This window comes from Corvus hawaiiensis, chromosome Z, assembly GCF_020740725.1.
Source record: "Corvus hawaiiensis isolate bCorHaw1 chromosome Z, bCorHaw1.pri.cur, whole genome shotgun sequence".
Lineage (NCBI taxonomy): Eukaryota > Metazoa > Chordata > Aves > Passeriformes > Corvidae > Corvus > Corvus hawaiiensis.
The window spans coordinates 13,229,619-13,253,913 of NC_063255.1; the positions used below are offsets into that span (position 1 = coordinate 13,229,619).

General features: G+C 43.9%; 1 protein-coding gene and 1 long non-coding RNA gene across 3 annotated transcripts; one reads left to right on the forward strand and one right to left on the reverse strand.

Annotated features, from left to right (window-relative positions):
* Positions 1-705: 705 nt before the first annotated feature.
* IL7R (interleukin 7 receptor) lies at positions 706-15,884 on the reverse strand. 2 transcript variants are annotated; one of them, XM_048292124.1, is made up of 8 exons: positions 15,720-15,884; positions 10,924-11,062; positions 9,459-9,613; positions 7,711-7,865; positions 5,855-6,032; positions 4,912-5,002; positions 2,972-3,047; positions 706-1,513 (listed from the first exon to the last, which is right to left on the reverse strand). In XM_048292124.1, exons 1-8 carry the CDS (start codon positions 15,808-15,810, stop codon positions 1,109-1,111), a joined length of 1,290 nt encoding a protein of 429 aa, XP_048148081.1. In that variant the 5' UTR covers positions 15,811-15,884; the 3' UTR covers positions 706-1,108. The 2 variants fall into 2 exon arrangements, with proteins under 2 accessions (XP_048148081.1, XP_048148082.1); XM_048292125.1 differs by having other exon boundaries at positions 706-1,612; positions 15,720-15,881.
* A 30-nt stretch (positions 15,885-15,914) lies between these two features.
* LOC125320123 lies at positions 15,915-23,361 on the forward strand. Its single transcript, XR_007201012.1, has 3 exons — positions 15,915-16,227; positions 19,423-19,578; positions 19,815-23,361. It is a non-coding gene; the product is annotated as an uncharacterized LOC125320123 (long non-coding RNA).
* Positions 23,362-24,295: the final 934 nt, after the last annotated feature.

The following is a 24,295-nucleotide window of genomic DNA, read 5'->3' on the forward strand; positions in this document are numbered from 1 at the left end:
ACATTTAAAAGAAAGAACCCCAACAAACCAAAAACATCTCCTGGCAAATTATAAGTTGCTTTAAAAAAAAGGAATTAGGACTTGTGATCACTGGCAGGATCCACGACATTCCATCTATCTTCCTATGTTGGATGTTGCTTAAGAACATGGCCTGTCCAAATTCATAGTATTTGTGTGCAGTCACAGCCATTGGGAATAATGCTAGTCAACAAACATGGTCAGCCCAGCCTCTGGCCTGGAAAGCACTTATGCTACACTAATGCTTGCATAAGAGCTGCAGAAAAAGACAGCATCATGCAATTTACAGCCCTAATTCAGCTTCTAGGAAGAGAAAGGACTTTGCTTCACACAGTTTGTACATGAAATACTGAATATTAGCAGAAGTACCTGTGGATCCTCTAATTGGCTTAAGTGCAGATCTCTACCAATAGCAAAAAGTAGTGGCATTTAGGGTTTGCTTTGTTTTAATTTGTGTCTCACAAAAAACCCTCAGAAATTTAAATCCATCTCAGGAAATATCTCCCTAAAGTGTAAAGTTTTTGCTGGGCACTCAGCTGCCACTCATTGTGGTGCTCAGGCTTGTGAATCCCCAGGCACCTAATGCTGAATAGCAACTCTAATTTACTGTCTTTTTGCAAACTCATGGACTTAGACTGACTGGGGGGGAGTTAGTCTTGACCCACCAGTGTTTAGAAGAGATTGGGCTCTATTTAAGTGGAATTTATTGCCATATTTCTTGTTAGGGCATTAATAAGAGCTTAACTCTGTAACCAAGAGGGTAACAAAAGAGTTCATTAACTTCTTTGAGACATGCTGTGATCCTCAGCTGGGACTGCATTGTCACTGCTCTGGATTAATCACATTTGAAGATCAAAATCAAAATTCAATTTCTGCTGCAGTGAGACTGCTAGCAGCATACTGAGTGCCAAGATAGGCTTCTTCTCACTGGAATGTAGGAGAACCCACTTCCTTGCAGGTATAGCATTTCACTGTGAGCAGAGTGTGTGAGGGAGGTGGGAACTCACAGGATATAGGGAAACAAAACAAGAAGGCTTCAGCATCCTGCTTGTGTTGGAGAAAAAAAGACATTCTGTAATTCTTGTGAGATTTACTGAATTTTGTAGAAGTTGGACATTGTGACATAGGCTTCCTCATTGTTTGGTGATCTCATGTCACTGTTAGGCAGCATCTGGGAGATGGTGTCGTCATTTAGGGGCTCTGGATGGGTCTGGCCAGAAGGATCCAGGGAAGGTGTGGAGAAAAGGTTGAAACCATCATTGTGCAGAGGCACCCTGTTGCTGTGGCAAACCTCGTAGGTGCTGGAGCTGCAGCTGCCCTCGGTGACTGCAAACTGGCTGGTGCCCAGGAGCCTGTGCAGGGCTTCAGCTGGCCAGACTCCTCCATAAGACATGGGTGGGTTTAGGTTGTTTTTGTCTGCCATTGCAGGGATCATCTTCAGGTCTGATCCACTCCTGAATTTTTCTTGAATGCTTGTCTCTGGAGCAGTTGATGGCTGAAGAAAATTTTCCAGTTCAGCTTTTGCCCAAAGGCCATCCACTTTATGGATATGAACATAACCAAAACTGTCTGGGTTAAAGCTTATATCAAAATTCTGTGTGGCAAAGGGAATAGCACAATTAGTCAAAAGTGGGTAGTAGCTTAAGAGAAAAGGTTCTTTGATAATTTATTTGATTTTAGAAGGGTGTTTATTATTTCTTTAACTCTAGAGGTAACCCTGAGCAGGCTGAACAATAGGTTAGCACAGAATAAGCTATCATATGGCTGAAAATCCCTTTCCCCATTAACTTGGATCTATCCTGTGTCCTCCTCTGGGCAGTACCCCTGGAGAGTGTTTTACGCTCTATACAATGTTTCAGGGACTTTTCTGAGACACCATGCCTGCCATTTCACAGGAAGGAGTGTGCCCACCCAGGTGGTTTCTTTCAGTTTTACCTTCCTAATTTAGCAGCAAGGGAAGTAAAAATTTGCAATGACTTTCTGAAACATATTAGGAATCCCTGAACTGGAGAGCCCAGGGGCTGGGAGAGCTGTGTTAGGTCTCCTGTTAAATAAAGAACATGCTAATAATGTACCTGGAGTGAACAGCACTAATTACTTTCTTTGTGAAAAAAAATGAACTAGGTATATAGTTTTAAGACAACAAGTTAAGCTCATATCTTATGGTTTTTAGCCTTTGTCCATCTGGCTTTTAACTGGCAAAGCAGTTCATATACTGCATGATGTATGAACAATGCTGCTGGCCAGGTCAGGGTGCATGGACATCACCAGGGATGCTAGCGAAAGTTCCCCATCCAGACCCATGATCACAGTTTCATCAAATCACCAAAGCATCTTGGTTGGAAAGGAGCTGTGGAGTCCAACATTCTGCCAGAAGCAGGACCTGGATTAGGCTATTCAGGGCTCCATCAAGACAAGCCTTAAACATTTTCCCAAAGGAGAGCCTACTTTGTCTTTGGGCAGGCTACACAATTTTAAATTATTTTTACAAGGAAGATTCTTTCCTTATATCCAGAAGTTTGCCCTGAAGCGACACACCAGAGGCTTGTTGCCTCTGGTCCTGTCACCATACAGCCTTGTGGTGAGAGCACCTCCCCCAGCTCTCTACATACACCTTAGGTATTGGAAGTATAGTAGGTAGTATTCCCCATCCTGAGCTTGTTTTTCTTCTATAAACAACCTTAATTCCCTCAGCCTTTCTTCATACGTCAACTTCACAAGACCTCTGTAGTTACTTTGCACAAGTCAAACCTCAGGCACCAGTTCAATTGTGTGTTATTTCCATACCCTTGGCTGACATCTGCATGAGAAAATGTGGGCCCTCTTCAGTGAAATGTAGAATTTCTGAAACATGTCCTAGTTCATGCAGAAAATGTACATAGTGCCTCTCATGAGCATTAGTTTTGTCCCCAAGAATCTATACTCAGGTGGAAAGAACAGAGGAAGAACATACGTTTTTTGGCTTCCTGCATAGTTGCTCCAGGGTTTTTTTGTGGTCAGGAAGGTTTGGCCATACAGCAGGCTTGATCCTGAAACAGCAACGATAGACAAAAAGCAGCATAAGAGGGCTGTGTTGAGGTATCAGAGGTTCATTTTGCATCATTTGTACAAGTTCTCACAAAGCCTTAGGGCTAGCTGAGATTACCCAGAATAAAGACAGAGAAGTCTCAGAATAAAACAGAGAAGAGAAAAGGAGTTGTAAAGGTCACCAAAAAGTCATTCTTCTTTTGAGTACACAAATTGTTACAGTCAAAAGAAGACACTTCACTAAGTACTGGAAAGGCAGCAAATTATGCTGGCAAAGAGCATTTTGCTTGTTTTCATCTGGCTGTGTTAACAGGGTTCTGCATGATGAAACTGGTTTCTGCAAGCGCAAGAAGATGCTGTGGTTAAAGTGGAAATTTTCTGACACTTGCTTCTGCGTGTTAAATTAATTCAAAGAATGGCATATTGTCCCATTCCTTGGCCAGGAATTTGGGCTTCAGACATCTGTCCTGTAACCTTCCACAGGTCTCATTTTTACTGCCTTGATTAGCAAAGTGCTCATGCTGTGCTGCCTGCTACCCTCAGCTGTGATGCATCTAGAGAATATTGTCCAACTGATATTCAATCATTGTATTGATAGAAATATAATTCTACATGTATATGAATATGCATTTCATTTTATTTATGTGTCTGTTTGGCTGTATATACACACACATGTATAAATCCCTCTTCTTTTTAAAATGGAAATATCTGGGATCAAAAAGTCTGAGCTGTTTTTGCTGCAGTTTTCTATAAGCAACACTTGTAGAAAAGTTAGAGAACTGCAGGTTCCCAGCAACAGTAAAACACAAGAACTAGAAATCTCAAGTTATCTCTATACTTGTGAACAAAGTAGCACCAGGGCAGATAACTCCAGTGGTCTAAAATGTTCTATTATTAAAATTGTTTGTGGCATGGGTTGGCTGAGGTCAACTAGCACTAGCCAGGTAATCCCCATGTTTAACATTGCCAGGTAGTCCCCATGTGTAACTCTGGAGTCAGCACAGCCCAAGCGTTGTCCCAAAAAAGCAGCTCACACACAGCTACCTCTCTTGATCTGGGTGTCATGGACAGGCTGCTCTGAATGTCATTGAACAGTTCTGGGCTTTCTGTCTTACAAGGGGTACATCTTCTATTGTTAAACATGGATTTTTTCCCATCAGATCCTAGTTTCATAAGATTATCTACATATCTGTTCATTTTCTTAAGCTTGTCAGCTCTAGTGAGCCATGTCATTAAAAACATACCTACAGTTATCTATCTACTGCTGTGTAGCAAATATATGAAAAAACCCTAATGCAGACCAATGACTGCTTTGGTAATGAATGTATCCCTAGTCCCACTTCTGCCTGATCTCACCTCATGACTGGCTGGATTTGGCCAGGCTGGTGTCTGACACCATCAAGCCTCTGTTGCCGAGGGCTCTGCCCTGCTGCTTCTGAAAGTACTGCAGAGCAAACACCCCTCTGACTTAGCCTGTGAAAGGGAAAGAGGTCATCACTCTGGAATGCTGTTTCCACACTTCTTGGGACTTCATCGAAACCCACAGGTCTCTTTTTTTTCTGGATTTTGGTTGAAGTTTGTGAGCCAAATTTGCCTCCAGTGGGACACTGAGTTTGTAAGCATTTTGTGGTGACTTTGGCTCGCCAAAGGTCCCAATGTTTTGAGCCCAAGACTGAAAACTGCTCCGAGTGGCAGGTCATCTTCTGCCTGCCAACACTGTCTCTTGTATTGCCCATTTGCTTACCATCAGCTTGATACAGAACTCCAGAGATGGAGAGAGAATAGTTCACAAGTATAACAGGGAAAGCAATAAGACTGTCAGAACAGTATTGGGTTCCAATACCTTTTCTGATACAAAGAGATTACCTGTTTTCCCAAAAAATTACGATCAGTGCAATCATAACAATAGACAGTATGAATCCCAGGATGGAGAATATAATCATGGCCACAGTGCTATCTAAAGGAAAACAAAGAACATGAGCCAATGCATGTAAATGTCTCACTGTTAAGCCACCACAACTGTGATGTCTTTTCAGATGATAAATTAGGAATTAACACCAAGCATTGCACTTGCTTGTCACTGGGCTGGTGCAATGGCTCATTTCTCCTGCCTCTGTGAAGGAGGTAAAAGACAGGCTGCCAGAGCATCAGCACTTGGCTGAGTTTTTAGCTGGGTTCACAGACTGGATTAAAGCAGCTTGAAATGTGCTGTCACCTCCAGTGCGTTGAAACCAGCACTCACTGTGTCCTCACAGCAGTACAGAGATGACTTCTAACACAGGTAATGCTGAGGTGCCCCTGGGGACTGAAGGGACCCAAGCACCACAAATATTATTCATGTGCAGTGATGAGATTTTATCCTGTGTTGCATTTGTGATTCAAGTGCCACATTCACACACAAACCCAGGCTACTGAAATGGTTTATGTTTCACAGCTCCTTGTGCCTTACCCAAAATGCCTGGTGCAAGCTCTTCCTTCTCCTTGTAAGCCAGCCAGCAGCAAGCAGTGAGTCAGCCTTCATCTCCCTCTGCACCCACGCCCTCATGCTCTCATAGCAGCATTTCCTCTGACCTTATTGCCCTCCAGAGAGATTTAAATTTTCATGGAGAGCCAGCCCCAGACCAGTGCAATCCAGCTGTTCTGTGAGTCACCTCCTTGGAGTGCCTGTGTCTGTGATGACTGACCCTGCTGTGGCTGTGCGCTCTTCCCTCCCCAATCTCTCATCCCTGCTGCTGCCGACACTGGTCAGGGAGCCCAGGCCCCCAGCTCTGCTTTCCTCCAGGTGGACTAAAGTGTTTTCAGCACTTACAGCTCTCCATGGAGTCATGCTCTCTTTTTGTCTTGAAGCTCTTGGAAGTGCTCCATCCACTCCATGTGCCCTTAAAATAATCTCCGTCAGGCTGAGAACGTACTTTCACCTCATACGATGCTTCACTTTCAAGGTTTCTCCCCAGCAATTTTATCTGAAGGTATGGTGACTCTATTGTCTAAACACACACACACACAAAATCCAGTTATTTTTCCAGCAGACAGTGGAGAATTATCCTCGAGTTCAGCAAAATATGTGAGATCAGGTGCATCCCTGAAATGCTGTGCTCTTTGCTCCATCTCTCTAGCTATGATACAGGTGCTTATCAGGGCATCAGCCTAGTTAAACAGAGGCATAGTCCAGATAGTATTGAGAAGAGAGACAAATGCCGGGTAAAGGCTTTTTGGAGAACAGCTGCAAGTATTAACTGTGCTTTGCAGCAGCTGACACTGCAGTAGGAAATATATACTTCCCTGGAAAGGCTCAGAAGAGAGGTGCGGAAAAAATACATTTCTGCAGCATAAAAAGACAATGTCTGAAAGGGCAGTTACAGGGAAGGAGCTGAAATCCTGCAGTGCAGCTCCAGTGCTCTCCATTTCAATGTATTTGGCTGCCTGAGTCCATTTTTTTACCCTTGAGTTCTTTGATGTTTGATCTTTGTATATTTTCAAGCCTACTCAACAAGGAGGGAGATTTAATCTGTGAAATAGAGAGCAGTTAATAAGCAAGTGATGTCCAGCTGTTCGAAAAAAAATTACTTGTGGGTAGAATTGCCTTGTTAAGGTTTGGGTCTTGGCATGCTTTGATGATCTGAGACCTGGGAGAGGTTAACAAAGCTTGGGAAGAAGGATGTAGCACTGCTAATGGACACAAAGTGTGCAGAATTTATGGGCCATAATAGAGGACATTTGGCAGAACCCCCAAGATAAGGAAGAAACAAATAAAAACAACTCAGTGACTGTGCTGAATCAGCTCAGACTGCGTAGAAGGTAATTCTGGCAGGAGCAGATCACGACTGCTGACTCATGGCCCACCAGATCACAAGAGCCACTAACTCAAGAGAAGACAAAACTGAGCCTGCGGGCTAATTAGCATGAGGCATGAGAGAATCATTAACTGATAGAACACTAATTAATAAGAGAACTATGTACCTTGTAGCCAACAAACACTAATTAGTTTATTTGCTAAAATGTATAAATAGGAAAAAGTTTCTGCAGCTGGTGTGCTTGATTTGTGGAATACCACTGAGCACCCAGGCTGGAACAATCAATGTCTCTTTCAAGTGTGTAATTACTGGGTTGCTGCACTTCAGGTAAATAATCTGATTTTTGTGGACAACACTGTGTTCCCTCTGTAAAACCCAGGTGTAGTCCAGGCTTTCAAACATCGTGACTAGCTTTTGCATGGCTGCCCTGGTGACAGAGGACACAGAGATCCCTGTGGCTGGGCAGCCCAAATCAGACCCAGGTCACAGGCAGCTGCAGCCTCAGATAGCCTGCAGGGCTGCACTGGAAGCCTGGAAGGACTGAGAGAAAAAGGAGACTTGAGGAAACTTGCTAAATAAGTAAAGAGGTCACACATTTTGCTGACTGATGAGCACAGAAAAAACCAGCAAAATCACCGTAGCAAAGAGCAAACTTAGAATGGTTCAACACATTATGTCTTCTCTTCCCACTCAAATGAAGGAAACCTCTTTTGACTGATGAAATATCCAAATACCAAATATTGCACCTTTCCAAATTTTCAGATGGAGATCTGCAGAAGTGCAGATGTGACCATTTTTGCATGGTACAGGTAATTATCATAATGCTTCATTTTGGAAATTAGTGCAAGCACAACAGTACATCACCACTTACCTTCCAAGTACCTTCTTTCTGCCGATAGGCTACTTGGTGTACTAATTTGTCCTTTAAGTATTTCTTCCTTGAGTGTGGTGTACAGTAACGAATAAGATACTCATTTGCCTCCCTTTCATATGTGATGTTTATAGCGAAAGGAACTTCAGGCTTAACTGCAAATGACAACAAACCAGTATATAACAGGAGCAGAATAATGGTACTAGAAAATAAACAGGCTTTGAAATGTAAAAAAAGTCTACTTCAAGTTACAGCCCTGCAGGGTGACCTATCTTGAGCAAGAGCTGTCCTGAGCTGGGCAATCCTCATGCTGAATCTCAGCTCATCCTTACACCCTGATCCTGAGAGGGGCTTGGTTTTGTTATGCTAGAGAAGTTTGACCAGCAGGGGAGGTGCCTGTGAGGGATAAGGCATTTAGTCTTGGAAAGCAATTCCTGAGCATGTCCACCCCTGTGGCAGCTTGAAAGCCTGAAATTCAGTCCCTCTAGCTAGTGCTCTGCGATGGAGGTCCCCTGGCAAAACCCAGCTGGGAGAAGGCACTGGGAAACAAACTGGGCTCAGGTACCACTGAGGCTGGCTGTCAGGGCAGTGGGACAGAGGAAGGGACAAAGTCTGACAGTGCTAGATAGAGCAGAGGGGGCTGTGGCTCTAGACCATTGCTATGAGCCCACACCTGACCTGGTCTGCAGGAGACTGTGCCAAAGACTATCCGTGCAAGTACATCAAATCTGAAATGCAGCCGTCAGGGCTCTCCCCAAGCTGAGCCTCAGCTGGATGTGCTTGAGACCTGCAGGGACTTGTGGCTGTGACACTGAGGTTTCCTGAATTCACCGTGTGTAAGTACATCAACTCTCACAGCAACAGACAGCCCACACCTCTCTCCTCTCTGGATAACACATTTAGCTATAAATTGTTCTCACTCCTTCTACAACCCCTAAACACTTAGTCCTTCCACAGTTTTTAGAGTAGTGACTGCCAGAGATGGTTCAGGTTCCCTTGTAAACTGAAAGGTAGTGTAAGGTTATTACAAAACTACTGGACTGTGGCAGAAATGCTTCACAACAGAGGGATGTTGCAGTGCCTACTGCCAACATGAGACAAAGCAATGTGGCACCAGAGAAGAACAGAGAAGAATCTGTCCTACATAGGCTTTTCTACCACCTTTGAATGAGACTGGTTACCAAGAACAGTAGGTTCTGTGGATGCCCTCTTCCCCTGGAGTCTCCTATTCCCTGGCTCAGGCAGGTCCCTGGTGTATCTTTGACTGGCCTGTTCACAGTCATCAGTGCAGGATGCACCTTCTTCAGACTACAGGATACACCACGATGTGAAGTGAGATCTTGCAACCTTGTGTTCCTAGTGCTACTGGGCTCATGCTGTCCATGGGGTGGCCAGTCCCTGAACTGCATTGTCCCTAGTCAGAGATGAACAAAATGTCCCTGCTTGACAGTTCATCCATACACAGGAACAGCTGCTTCAGCCATGGATGGGATTCAGTCTATGTCCCAGTCTGGGCAGAGTGTCACAATAAGCCAGAATTCAGCTACACATTTTGAATGGAGGTTAATGATGTTTGGCTTTGAAACACCACAGCCTGGTAACACCCCAGTCCAGGCTACACATCCTGCTAAGACACTATTTTATGGTGCCTCTACGTCATCCAAATTGGCACTTAGGCTTTCTGCTGGGCTATTTTTTCCCCAGTAACCCCTATAACTCAAAAACATCCAAAATGTTATGTGTCTCACCAATGTCAGTTACAACCAGACTCCTGCAGACCCTTCTCTTTGTCTCAGAGTATATGCAAACATCTCTGTTTGAGAGTATATCATTGAACTGTAAGAAGAATGCATCTTCCTGTTTCTTCATGTTGGAGCAGGCGTAATTGTTGTCTTCCTTGGTACTGTTGGCCAAAGTGACACAACATTAATTTCTTCTCAGCCTTATTATAACTTGACTACTTACCACAAAGGATGAATCCTGCTTGCTGATTTCACTTTCTCTGAAGTGGGACTCCATGTGAAATAAGAAATAATGCAATGCAAATAAGGAGTTTGAGAGACTGATAGTGTTTTTCCTTCTGGTCTTTGAGCACAAAAATAAAGAGATGTGAATCACATTAAGCATCACGGAGCTCTCCATGTCATGGAGAAAAAAGTGCAATTATTTAATTGGAGGTATATGTGTTAAAACATTTGTACCTTTAAAAACTACCTTACTGCTGCTATTTTTAAGTACAGGGCAATAGGTTTTGATGCTCTTTGAAGATAAGAGAAATTCCTCACTGACTTAAGTGGTAGCAAATGAGGGTCAACAGTCAGCCTGGCCATGAAGGAATCATATGGCAGTTTCAGAACTTTTTTTTCCATTTCTGTGGCTCTCATGTTTGAGAACTGCCATAAAACTTCAGTCAAAACTTATAATAAGTCCCATGAAAATAGAAAAATTCTAATAAACTATGAGGAAAAAAAGGAAATAATTAGTGATTAGTATATAAAGATTTTTTTTTTAAAATATCCACTTCTTTTTTTGGCTGCCACATAACTTTGAGTTTCAGGAAAAACAGAAAAAGAGAAAAGCGTCAGTAAGCTCAAGAAACAAAATTTGATTTTCAGCTTGGTGCAACAGTGAAAAGAAAAGGTGGAAAGAGTTTCACAGCCTTGATAGGAAGTGGAGATGACTGATGTGTTTGGTAGCTGTTGGGGGTTTGTGTACTTGTTCTAGTGTATTTCTTGCATGTCTGTGTGTGCAAAGGCAATAGCTGAATTTTTGTCTTAACCTAGATAAAGGCATTTTCTCTGATGTGGAAAATGAATCTTCTGCTAAAGAATTTTCTGTGGCAAGGATCTCTGTCTTCAAAAATATTTTTTTAAAATACTATTTAATTTAAAGTAAAAAGTTCTCTGTTCATGCTGGGCTACATCCATATTACAGGTGTTCTGGAGCAACAGAGGCAAGATCAGAACTATTGGAGACATTATAGTCCTCTTTAAAAATCCTTCCAGCTTTCTTTTTCTCATTAGGCGGCTATGTTCTGCTTCAGTGAATTCTTCTCCTTTGCTGAATATAGTAGTCAAACTTGGCAAGACACTCTGAAGCAGGATTTTGTCTAGCTTTGTTGCCCCTGTTTCCTTGCATGTGGCAACGTGACTCACTAGTGCTCAGCATTTCCCTTCCCAGGTGTTTACTGAGGGACAGACTGACAGCACTTACCACAGAGACAGGGTATAGTTAGTGTTGTAAGGAGGCAGCTCGGTGAAATTGCAGGTCAGGCTGCTAAAGGAGTCCTTAATTTCCAGCTGGCTGAAGCAATCAATGTCAAAATTGTCTGGCTCATCATCCCCGAGAGTCCCTAAGGAGATATTCACAAGATGTTACTGAAGTAGACCTGTGAGTGTATTGATTGGCAGCTCCATTGTATGGGATGCTTTTTCTTCATGTGGTTGCCTGAAAGAAAGAGGATCAACCCACCTGTTTTGTAAGAAGCAAAGAAACCTTGTCCAAAATGAAGTTAAAAGCCGTTTGCACCTTTCAAGGTTGCTCTCCCTGCATGCCAGGATGAAGTTCCCCCACTTGCAAGAGTATATGTGTGCCATGAGGAAGCTAAGCCACATTTTGGTTGTACTGAAAAGCTTTCTGAAATGTCAAGAATTTGGGCTGAGGAGGGAAATATAAGACCTTCTGCCAGAATGCATGGCTTCTTGCAAATTTGCTTCAATGACTAATAACACAATCATGATTTGACTAAGGGCGTAATTCTAAAATCCCACACTTGGCAGGTATGTGGCCAGTGACGCAAAAACTGATGCTTCTGAGAGGCATCCTCTCTGGCAGAAACTGTCATGAAACCTCACCCACTATAGCCAAGTGGATGGGGAAAGGGTTATTGTCATGACTCCTTGAATGGATCTCAGGGGCAGGAATGCCTCTGACTCCTTTCACCAATGGTTAAGGGTAGCTGTCACGTTACATAAGCCTCTTTCCTGAGTCAAGGGATTATCCTCAATCCCCTGCTCAGTCCTCTGCTACTCATTCCTCAGACAGGTCCTTGCCATGTAGGGCACCTGATGCAGTGAGAAAAGTAATCATGGAATCAAAGAAAGCTTTGGGTTGGAAGGGATCTTAGAGATGATTTACTTTCACCCACCTTGGGCAGGAATGACAGCCACTGGATCAGTTTACTCGGGGCTCATTCAAACTGCCCTTGAACACTTTCAGGGATGGGGCATCTGCAACTTCTTGGGGCAGCTTGTTCCAGAGCTTCACTGCCCTCTAAGTACAGAATTTCTTCCTAAAATCTAATCTAAATCTCTCTTTTCACAGTTAAAAACTGTTCCTCCTTGTCCTATTGCTATCTGCCGTGGGGCATCAGTGACTCAGACTCGCAAATGGAGTGGAGAAATGCCTGTTGAAAAATTTCCAATGGAAAATCCCTCCCAGAGAAAATAATGGTCAACTCTCTCATCTGTAGTCAGATTTTGAGTAAGAGAAGAAGTCCAGAAGTCAGTCAGAAATGCAGAGAAAAACACAAAAGAAGTGCAGGCAGAGGCTAGGAAGGGGACTGCTGCCACCAGCACCTGTGATGGGATAGGAGCATCTGATGCTGTGCTAATCCACGGGCAGATCTCTTCCCCCATGAGCTAAGACTCAGTGGCCATTTGTCACCATGAGCAACTGGTGCTAAGAAATTATTACTGGTCTTTTCAGCATAACTCAGGGACCCCAGATCTCCCTGAAGGACCACAAATACAGTGTCCTGTACCAGCATTGCTGCTTTGAGGGGAGAACCTGTGCAGCACAGACACAGACACAACAGATCCTGTACAAATCTGCTGCATTTAACCATCACATTCAAGACAGAGACACAGAGGTCAGCCCAACTCTGGTACAAGCCCTGCAGCAGTTTCACAGAGGTGACAGTCTTGTCCAGTGCAGCCGTGTGCCATAAGGGCAGACATACTTGTACAGAAATACATACCACATAGCGTTGCATATTTGTGGGTAAAAGTGCGTACATAAAAATGTAAGTGTTTTCAAAATTTGAGGGATACCAAGTAAGCTGAAATGAATCTGTTTAAAATAGAAAAAACCAATGTACCATATTTTGTATAGATATATACACCCAAAGCTGACATGCACAGATATGTCATGTTCTAAGCCTCTCTTAACATTTTACTTGCAACTACCAGGGACTTGCTTTATGCTCAAGGCAATACTAAAACTTAAAGATTAGGATGACTAATCTTCCTTTGTATAAGACTGCTTGGTGATCTCCATATATGCAAATTACATATACTGGATTTTTCATCAACACAAAAACCTGACAATCATCCTATTAATAAATGGCTTATATAAAAAAAAATGCAATTATTCACTACTGATTTGCTGAAAAGTTACACAGATTATAATTAATTTTCTATCAGTCTCGTTGCAAAATAAAAAGAAAGAAAAAGTTTAGTCTTGCAGTTCAAACAGCCATTCAAGGTTTAACCAATACAGCGCAGCTCTGGTGCCACACTGGAAGGAAAGCTGACTTTATCTCTTAGAACATTCACATTGTGATTATATGGTTCCTTATTCATAGAAATAACATAATAACCATAGAATATATGATAATTAAACCTCAGGAACAGTGTTAAGCAAGCAATTTGAAATGCTATTTTTTCTGTGGTTTTTCCATGGGCTGACTAATTTTTGTCTGACATAAGTATGCACATAGTCTCAGCCTCACTTCTGCCCTAAACCTCAGAACCACCACGCACAAATGTGTTTGCTATATAAATGGTTTTTGTGAGTCTGACATGACTCATACTGCTAAGAACTCTTCACTCAGTTAAAAATTTACAAGGCCATTGCAATATTTGCCTTGAGAAGCCTAGACCAGGCAGAGTCATGAACCTGGCTCTGGTGGAATCAAGGCAGGGCTTGGGAAGGAGTGATTCTAAAGTGGGATAAAAACTGCTTTCATAGCTACAGCCGTGGCAGATCCTTCACAGAAATTATTCTCTGTTGGGTTTGGGCAGCATCCAGCAGGATGGTTCAAACCACAGCAGGAATCTCAGGAACCTTTATGAAGAGTGTTACCAGAGGCTAAGGACGTGCTTCAGCTTTATGCTCTAAAGCCACCAGGACTGACAACAACATGTGACACTGAGGGCACAACTAAGCACTGACAGTCTCCATGGACAGAGTAATGTGAGACCTTTAGCACTGATGTGTTTCAGGCAGAACCTGTTTTAGTTTAGATGTGGGCTGAACAAACCGTACAAGTGTGGGTAGGAGGACCACTGAAGGTGTCCTGCCCATGAGACCCCACAGCCTCTTGTGCCTGCCTGCACCCTCCCTGCCTGCCCCTCCTTAGCTCTGTCTGTAGCTCTCTGAGGCCTTTTGAGGGTCTCCACCTCTTCTGCCTGGCTGGGGGACAGCAGCTGGGAGGCAGTCTGATGCTCAGAAGAGAAGAGGAGATGGAGGCAAGTGCTGCAATTAGCTCTTCCCTCATCCGCCCATATGAGTGCCCGTAAGGGCAACTTCATGCCTGAGTTGGCTAGGGACACTTTGTCAGGAGGCAGAGTGAGTCAGAGTGGCAAACAGTGAAAGTCAAACATCCGTCATGGGTGATTTTACCCCGAGTTACTTAGTTTGTTGGCCAAACCCAGGAGATTGATGAAGAAATCATAAAAGCTTCTAATTGCTCCGTGGGGATTTTTTAAATCTGTTTGTCTAAGGAAATTATGATTTACTCACGTTAGTGAGAAAGCAAGCAAAGGTCTGATCATATCTGGTTTTGGGAAGCCCTGAAGATTTCAGTGACATCAATAATAAATCACTAGTACTGAACATTCATCACCATAGGTGCTTTCCAAAGCTGGCTCTAAGCAGCTGCCAGTTGTATGAATAAATGACAAATAAAACCCACAGGGTGGTTAGATGCAGTTCTGAGCCAGTCCCTGTTTTCTCTGAATTAAAAAACTTATCATGCATATCCTATGTACATACATAGGTATGTACAACTGTCTAGATACATGTATTAAAATAAACCCAGGGAAAAATTAGATTCCCTGAGACATAGCATAAGAACACAACCATTCTGCTAAAAACTGAAAACTCTTGTTCCCAAACAATGGAGCTCTAAACTACCAGTGTCTGAGTGATAGCCCATGTCCTTCAGGCATAGTGCACACTCTTGTCATTGCTGTTTGTTTAGTATCAGACAAATAAGAATTTAACAGATTTGGGACTGAATCTCTAAATCAAATTTTTCATCTCCCTCTTGAGAAAAGGAATGGCAGCCTGAAACAGTGGTTTTATTTCTGCTTATTATGTTTTTATATTTGATCTTGATGCTGCTAAATAATTTTCACTTCTCTGAATGAGATCATAAAACCTACAGAAAGGCTAAATTTAAACTGTTATTAATTTATTATTATTTGCTGAGTAGGGGATGAATGCTGTTAGTGATGAGCTGTGAGAACCCCATGGCTGAGTTGTTGCATCAGCCATTCTACAAGGGAGACTGGGACTATATCCCAGATACAGCTGATGAAACTGCTTAAAGAAAACATAAAAATTTGGCTTTTGATGTGGAACAGTTTGGAACAAGTTTGAGTTACATCAAAACATTTTACTTGGAGGAGACTCGGCACATCACTCCTCTCTAATGGCAGCTCAGAGCGACCACTGGCTGCAGAAGGGTGAAGTTATCCCTGTGCCCAGGCATAACTCCCCACAGGAACATTAGCTACAACAAGGTTTAATAGGTCTGGCCCTGCATGCCCTGTGCATACAGCTGTGGTCTCCCTTATTTCATATGGATTTGAATGTTACAAGGACAGCAGATTAGGGCATTAAATTAAATAGGTATCCCCCAGCTCCACCTCAGGCACTGGCACTAAAGAGAGACTGGAAGTTAAAATACTAATGTATTTAACCAGACAGTTGCATTTTGGAGCTCTTAACTGAGGATTTTCAAGATGATACGTGAGCGGAAAGATGAAGACGAAATGACTCACCATCACCGTCTGCTGAGGTGCAACCACTTTCCCCAAAAGTGGTGTGGAGGAACATGGCGAAAATGCTCAGTACTGTACTGGGCTGTGTCATCCTGAGCACGCTGCATGTGTGCAGTGGGGGTGTTTGCGAAACCCGCGCCGCTCCTTTATAGCTGGCCCCGAGCAGCCCCGCAGCCTGCCAGCGGGACCTCAGCGAGGGGAAATGTAAACATGCCTACGCACAGCAGGCTGGTGGCAGCGGGCAGGAAGCCAAGGTAAAGATAATTGCTGAGCTTTTACTGTGAAACAGCTTCCCGCTTCAGCACTGAGCACGTTCTGATCAGCCCCGCCAGCTCGTTTGGGCAAACCTGGTAAAGCCCATTGGGAAAGGGAGCACGTTTCATGGGCTGTGCTCCTGACTCGGCTCATGTGATTTGTGCTGCTGGTTTCCCTAAGAGCATGGCTTAGTCCTGGCATCCCCTTGGCTCCCAGGAGACGCGCACAGGTCCAAGGGAGAAAAATCTTCCAGGTATGAACTATTAAGTATGATTGCTTTTGCTTATTCTTTAACTACCAGCATCAAAAGCAGCACTGCCAGCAGTTTTCTTTATTCTTGTGAGACCCTCCCTCCATTCAGCCCCAACATTAGAAGGACACAGACATGTTGAATCAAGTCCAGAGGAAGCCAGTAAGATGAGGAGTGGGCTGGAACACATCTCCTGCACAGAGAGGCTGAGAGAGTTGGGGTTGTTCATCCCAGAGAAGAGAAGGCTCTGGGGACACTTTATCATGGTCTTTCAGTATGTAAAGGATGCTTTTAAGAAAGATGGAGAGAAATTATTTACCAAGGCCTGTAGTGACAGGACAAGAGGCAATGCTTTTAAATTAAAAGAGGGTGGATTTAGATTGGATATACAGAAGAAATTCTTCCCTGTGAGGGTGGTGAAGCTCCGGTACAGGTTGCCCAGAGAAACTGTGCCTGCCCCATCACTGGAAGTGTTCAAGGCCAGGCTGAATGGAGCTCTGAGTAACATGGCCTAGTGGAAGGTGTCCCTGCCCATAGCAGGGGGGTTGGGACAAGCTGATCCTCAAACCCTTCTGTGACTCTATGAAGTCCTGCACAGGCAATGCTGACCCAGAAAAACCTGTGATTTAAAAGACTAATCCTGCAAAACCTGGCTCCTGAGAGCAAAGTGGCACATCTCGCATTTTTTCAGGCTTTGGACAAAGCAAAGGTGGAAAACGAAAGATAAAGAGGTGTTAAATATTTCCTTTGCACACTTTCTGTGGCTGAATACACCGACGCACACTGGAGCGTAAAGCAGGGCCGTGCACAGGGCTGACAGATGTGGCTAACTACAGGTGAGCTGAGGGCCTGAAACAGAAGAGCAAGCTCTGGCACAGCCCTGGCTGCACCAAAAAAAGCTTCAGGTTGGAGGTGTAAAGGAAACTGAGGGCAAAATTGGTAACAGGGCCCGAGCAAACAGAAAAAATGATGACACTATAATAATGAGGCTCGATATGGAAGCTGCATCAGCTTTTTTGTTTGCAAGGAAATAATTCAAAGCGCTCACCAAAGTGAAGAAAGCTCAGGTCTCACAGCTAGAAAAGCGTCCTTCATTCCAGGACATCAGCGACTGTCCTGCAGTGTCTCTTGCTGCCCTAGGCAAGGGGCAGTGGGTAGTCAAGCACTGTTTCTGGGCTCCCCTGCCCAGTTTTTTTAGGAAGAAATGGTCCCCTTTCCACAAGAGTTCAGCAAGGCTGACTGGAAGATGGACATCTCCAAAATCTGTATCAAGGACCCCTTGTGGAACCTCCCCTGGGCTCCCCACCAAAGCATTCCCTGCAGGTGCACTAAGCCTCAGCAGGTACAGAAGGGTGGGTCTGGGCTCTTTGGCCAGTGTGTAGGCATTTACAGAGTGTATTGCTGTGTCAGGGCTCTCCACGCTTCGCTTCTGTCTGGCCAGGGAGGAGCACGATTCATCTCGTCCTAACACAGACATTAAAAAGATGAATATAAACCCCTAAAGGCATTTATTTCTCTCCACTGAGTTCAGAGAGAGCCCAGGGTGAGGCAGGATAGATATTTGCTGAGCAGACCTCTATGATACCTTCCACCCACCAATAGGAGAGAGACCTGCCTGGCCACCCACGCAAAGCAGGAGCTGGACTCGGTGCAGGGGCCTTGGAGCCACTGGAGGTGGCACCACAATGGGCTGACTGACCCTCACTTAAGAGCTTGACTTCTTTTACAGGACTGTTTGTGTCACTGCCAAATTCACACAGTATCCCTTCAAGAAACTCCCTCTTTCTGAGGCAGCTGGGGGGATGTTAGCAGTTATTTGTCCTCATCTCTCATGACAAGCTTTCTGTGCTTGACCAAAGTACATAGCAGGCAAATTTTAATTAGTGAAATTGAGTCCTGGTGATTTCTCATCCCTAAGGCCTACCCCTTGCTTGCTTTAGAAAGGACTATTTGAGAATGTCAGTATTTTCCTTAATAATCTTGCCTCTCATATTATTCTAAAAACCCTCAAGGTAATTTCTACCTCATTTTCAGCCAGAAATGTCATTAAAGAAGGGCTCTCCTGTGCAAATTGGTCACTACCCAGAAATGACACCTTCTCACCTTAAATTTGTCTTGTTTATAATTGAGTGGGCTATCACTTTGATCTTCTTCTTTTTTCTTTTTTCCTGTTTCAGTTGGAGCAAACCAAAAGAAAAAGTCTGTCTTTTCAGACATAATATTTTTGTTGAACATGAATAATCTTATTATCAGAGACGTGCTGCTCAGGGGATTTCCATGTTGTCATGACTGCATTTTGTCTGGGTGGGGAATGAGGGACCACAATGAAAAGAAAAAAAACTAGTATTGAGAAAACCCTGAAGCAAAAGTACATTTTGTTTTACTTCTGCACCTCTGCTTCAGAAGCTGTTTGATTTCTAGGAGATATTTGAGTCTATTTGTCTCACGTTGTTGCCTTCCTCTAATGTCTGGGGCATACGAAATGAAATCTATGAGTCTAAATCATAGGACAGCTGAAGGGTTACTACCCAGGAGAGGCTAAAAGAGATAGGATTACTTTGCATTAAATTTATACTGTTTCTGCCTCCTCGTTGAAGATTCCATGAAAAACCCCCAACAAACCAATAACAAAACCAACCCACAACAAAAAACCCCTCCAGTTTAAACAGGTAACCTTTAAAGGTCCAGCAAAAATGTACTTCACTGTGCTTCACTGGTATGGCAGCTATCTTTGGGTCCCAACACTCTGTTTTGGGGCTTCTGCATCATCCTACACCGTCTTACATTTTTAGTCATTAACAAAGTCCCAGTTACAACCTCAATGACTGTGAAAAGAAGTGCTTTCAGTGGCCTGTGGTGCGTAAGTGTGTGCTGTCCATACAGCGTATCAGCCCCTCAGCACTTTCTGCTGAGGCCTACATATCCCTCCAGTGCTTTCTTGGATTATCACTTTTGTTGCAGCTATTGACTAACCAGGCAAGTCATTCACAAGTTAGCATCTATCTTTGCCTCTTACACTGTTTCTTCACTCATGTTTCTTTTTCTCCTGAGGACACGAAAGTATTTTTTGATTCTGCTTTGACTTCAAAAATTGCAGAAGGCTTCTGCACACATGCTAAATTTAAATCTGCTATCAGTATCTGTTCAGAAAGATGACGTGAGTAAATCCCTTCCTTCTATTAACAACACTTTTCAAAGGCTCCAGTTCAGGGAACTCCCAGAGCCTCTGTGAGAGATGAGTGGAGCGGATCCTCCAGACACATCCCAGCCTGCAGCACTGGAGACAGGACGTGTACACTGATGGATGAGGATACAGACATCCTTGTGTTTGAGGAGCCCAGCTGGTGTATCCTGGTCAGATACCCATGGGTACCCATGGTCCAACATGGGACTGGGGGGGGCAGGGGGAGGGGGCAGTTTTTCAAATGTTGGTCATAGTTGGGCTTCTTGACCGTCTCTAAGGCATGGGGGTTCCTCTGTTCCCTGGGCTGTTAATAAATCATCTCATTATATCATAGAGTTTCATTAGAAATTGTATTATGTAAATGCTCAAAGAGACTTCACACTTAGACTTTTATTTTTTTAACCAGATATGCCAGGAACCAGAAATCTTCCATCCAGCCTCAGATGTGAAGAGGAGGACTTCTACATTAAAAAAAAAAAAAAAAGGGTCCAGAATTTTCTTTTTTTTTTTTTGTTGCTTCCTGACATTTCTTGCCCTTAGCTGCTTCATAAACCTTGTTCCATGTATCTTCTCCCTGGCAGAGGTATCTCCCAACAGCTCCTCCACTGAAGGTCTGTGGGTTAGCCTCAGGCTGCTCTAGAAGTGTTTTGCTGGCCCAAGAGCAGGGGCATATGGGAGCCAGTCTTGATTAAGGCAACACAGTCATGAGCATACTTTGAAGCCTTGGGTGAAGAACAAAACCCTTGAGATTAAATGGATTTACTCTGCAAGACATTGTGTTCCACTTATCACCAAATTACTTCAGTCTGCAGAGTGTGAGAGCAATGCAGAGTGGAAGACACACAGTTTGTCACCTCATGGTCCTGAAGAATGGAGCCCTGTGTGACAAAGAGAAGAAAATTTTGAAAGTTTTTTTGAACTGTCTTTGAGGTTTTGCCACTTGAAATTGCTTTGAACTTCCTTCCCCAGGACTCACAAATTGGCACCATATAAAAAAGAGGACTGTTATACTGAGAGGAAAATACAGATAAACTGGAAAACCACTGCTGGTTGAAGTGTAAAGCAGGAGGAACTGAGATGCACTTTGGTGAGGCATTCAAATATTCTGAGATCAGACTAAAAAACAACAGGATAGGCTGAAAAAGGCGAACTTTTTTTTTCTCCTCTCCTTACGTAACAGATACAGCAATAGCAGAAACAAGAACAGTCATATTAACACTTCTGTGCTTCTTTTATTTACTTGCTTGTTTCTAAGTCTTCAGGGAGCTGAGGATATTATTTTCAGCTATCCTCTACAACAACCAGAGTTCAAGCATAAAGACATGAAAGCTTAAACTGTTTCTCCATTGCTTGTTTTAGGTCTAAAAGAGTATCTGTGAGCTGTATTACTCACTTTTGAGATCTGGTAGGAGAGCATCTGCCATATGAGAGCACCTGTACTTGCTCATTTTTCAGACAGTGTTGGGCCAAAACCTTGTCATTTTGGTGACAATGAGACAGTTTGTGAATGTACTTTAATTCTGTAAAATGCTTCATTCTGACCCCTGCAGCTTTTAATTTAAAGATTTGTATTTTCATTCTTTTTAATGAATTTGGTTTTAGAATTGCCTTGAGTTTCAAAATGTGAATTACAAAAAACTGATTTGGTTTCATCTGAATTCTTTCTTTAAGGATCTGTCCACACCAGCTGTGGTTGCTTTTGGATACTTAATACCTCACCATAGCCTTCCTGCATGCAGACCCCATTCCAGAAATAAATGCCAAGGGAATGTAGGAGACACAATTCCAATATATGACTAGTTCATGACTCAGAGCAGAACTCTTTTATAAGCTTCAGATTAAAAACAGGCGTAGACCTCAGCAAAGAAGAAAATGAGAAGGAGCAAAGAGAGGCAACATGATGGCACGCCCCTGTAAAACAGAACAGATGGACAGAAATCATCTTGAGGAAGCTGAGCCTGGTGGCATTTGTGAAAGAGCAAGAGGAACCTGAAATAGTGTTTTTAATATTTATGTTTATTGTGCTCTGGGTGTGGGGCTTCCCCACCCCCAGATAAGAGGGAGGGAGGCTGGGACGGTGTGCACACACCAGGAGTGGCAGCACTTCCTTGCGGCTCCCCTTTGCCACCTGGGCGGGCACAGGATCCACATCTGCCTGGCACAGTCCAGCATGTGAGTACTGCCATCAGTAGCTCCTGCAGTTGTGGAGGTGAACAACAGTGGGAACTGAAACTCCAGGGAAAACAACTGGTGTCAAGAGCAGGTGTTGTGGCAAAGCCAGGGTGCCCACGGCCTCCAGGGAGCTGGGGACAGGTGGGATGGGAAGGACGATGGCTGCTGTGCTGAGTGCCCTGATGAGAGGCTGACCCTCTTAGCATTTGTCCTCTTACACCATTTCCATGGGTTTTGTGCTGCAGCTCTCAGATGCCAACCCCACCGTGTCCAGGTCCTCATCCCTGCTCCCAGAGAGAACTCATGGAGAGGTAAATCCTCCAGGGATGGGCTGAGGGGGGTGATGGCTTTCTAAACCAAGTTTTGTGCGGTTTAGGTGAATGTGAAGAGGACTTGGATAGCAACTTGGGTGGATCATACTTCCGAAGGCAACCTTGAATATCTGCATATGTTCCCTTTGCTTCTCCTTGCTCATCTTAGACTTATCCCAGTCTTCCAGTTGCTCAGCAAGCAGCACTGAAGAGGCAGCTACAGCTATGCTCACTGTTAACCACAGGGGTAACTGAATTTACTGGTTAAATATACCATGGTTGAATATAGCTTTGTTGGTAAGGTTAGAGTCACTAAAATATTTTTAAGACTGTTTTTTTAATAAAACATTTACCTTAAGCAGATGAGCATTAGATAAACATTAGACAACAAAAGACCACAAGGGAGACTAATAATTTAAATGCTTTTACACTTGAATGTGTTTAAAAAATCTCTTCCCTGGTATAAAACCAACTTAAAAGTAGAGGACCTGAGAAGATCAGACAAGAAAATGAAATCACAACTGATTGTAAAGAAATATTGTCAAAGGTAACAAAGAGGTATATAATTCATGTGATTTGGTTTGGCCCAAGTTTTATGCACTGAAATGTTTAGATGTTCAAAATTAATTACATTTATGTTGTACCAATTATATAGAAGTAATGTTTGAGATATCATTAAATTGATGTCTGTAAACCACAGGAAAAGATATGTGATCTACCTAAAAGATTATCCTCCTTTTAAATTATGAATATGGGGGTAGGGAAATCTCCATAACAGGAAAAAATAGTTACACATTTCCTCCCCATTCAAATGCCAGGTTAACGAGAAGAAAAAGAAATATGCTGATAAGGCATTGATTTCAGAGGTCTGTGACAGGACCCCATCTGGCAGAGTTGGCACAAGGATGTGCTGTCATTTTGTCATAACAGAGAGCATTCAAAAGCCACACAGAGATGGTTTCACATTTGGAAATGCACAAACTCCATCAGATTTCAAGGCTGTCCAGGATAACACAGGATGCATTCTTTAGTCTGGCTCTCAGCCCAGCTACGCAGCAAGAGGCTCTACTCTTCCCTCGGTGCCCTTTGGGAAACATCTTTTAATCTCTGTTAAAGCCTGCTCCTGGCTCCTTTTGGCTGTCTACATTCCTGCTGCAAAATACCCATTCGCTCTCTCACTCCCACTCCTCCCATCCCCTCCTGCTCCTCACACTCCACATTTCTCTTTGGTGAGGCTCAGGGGCAGAACCTCTCTCCCCATACCCCCCAAAGCAGGGTTTCACAACCACCACCACAAGGCAAACAGGCAATGCCTTGCCCTGCTTCTGCCAGGGCAGGGAACAAAAAATTTTATTCAATCACTGACAAGAAAGTGATGAGCCATGGAGAAAATGTAGACCGGGTGGACACCTCCTGCTGGGGTCCCTCCCCCGCCGTGTAGCCCTGGCAGAGGGGCCCTGAGGGCACAGACACGGGGTTTCCCTGCCCCTGCTCAGCCTCGTTCCCATTGGTTGGTTTGTGTTCCCTGCGCGGGCAGAAGGACCCTTGGTCCCGTGACTGGAACAGTTCCCGGGCAGAGCTCCGGCCATGCGGCTGGAGAAATAAACATCTCTGAAACATCTAGCAAGAATCAGTCCATATATATTTCCTTTCCACGGGACTCCTGGTTTGGTGCATTGTGTTACAGTAATCCCTACTGTAACAACCTCCCTAATCCTGAGGGACACATTATTTGCTGTCAGGTTTTTGCGTGCTAGCTCAAGGACAGGCCGGAGGTCCAGCCGCACCCGACTGCCCTGCGGCAGGCACACACACACAGAAGCGCAGCCAGACGAGGGTGCGCTCCTCACCCGAGGGGGCTGTCCCTGAACAGGGTGTGAAGGCACGCAGGCAGAGACAAAAAACAAAAGTGAGAGGGGACTCTCCGTGTAATTTCTGCGCAGAAAGTTCATTGAAGGGAGACAGTGGGGGGGGAGGAGATGGAAAGCCAAGGATCTGAAAAGGGTCCAGGGATTTTATAGTGGGGATTGGAAAGGCGGGGGATAAGGGATACGGCAAATGGGATACTTGACAGGAGGCAGGGCTGTGTGCAAGGGAACCAATGGAAATAACACAAAGGAGGGATTTAGGGAAGGAACCAATGGGGCACAGAGGAACAAAGAACTTTCTAGAACTGATACATATTAAACTTGGAAAATGAATATACACAACCTCATACATAAAGCAAGGAGGGAAAAACAAACATTAACCAATCAGGGGAAAACATGGAAACAGCAGAACAAAGGAATCATGGGTTCTCACCATGACTGCAAAGTTACATGCTAAACTTGGGTTGCTGACTACCACAGCTGGTTGTCTGAGTTTTCCTCAGGAGACAGAGCAGCTGGAGCTACCTGCACTGCCA

Bases quoted from the DNA above. Each gene is read 5' to 3' on its own strand.
- IL7R (XM_048292125.1), bottom strand. From the start codon at position 15,810: ATGACACAGCCCAGTACAGTACTGAGCATTTTCGCCATGTTCCTCCAC. The intron at 9,614-10,923 runs GTAAGTGCTGTC...TTTGGCCAACAG, and splicing joins AACTATACCCTGTCTCTGTG to TACCAAGGAAGACAACAATT. The intron at 3,048-4,911 runs GTAATCTCTTTG...TTGCTGTTTCAG, and splicing joins GTAATTTTTTGGGAAAACAG to GATCAAGCCTGCTGTATGGC.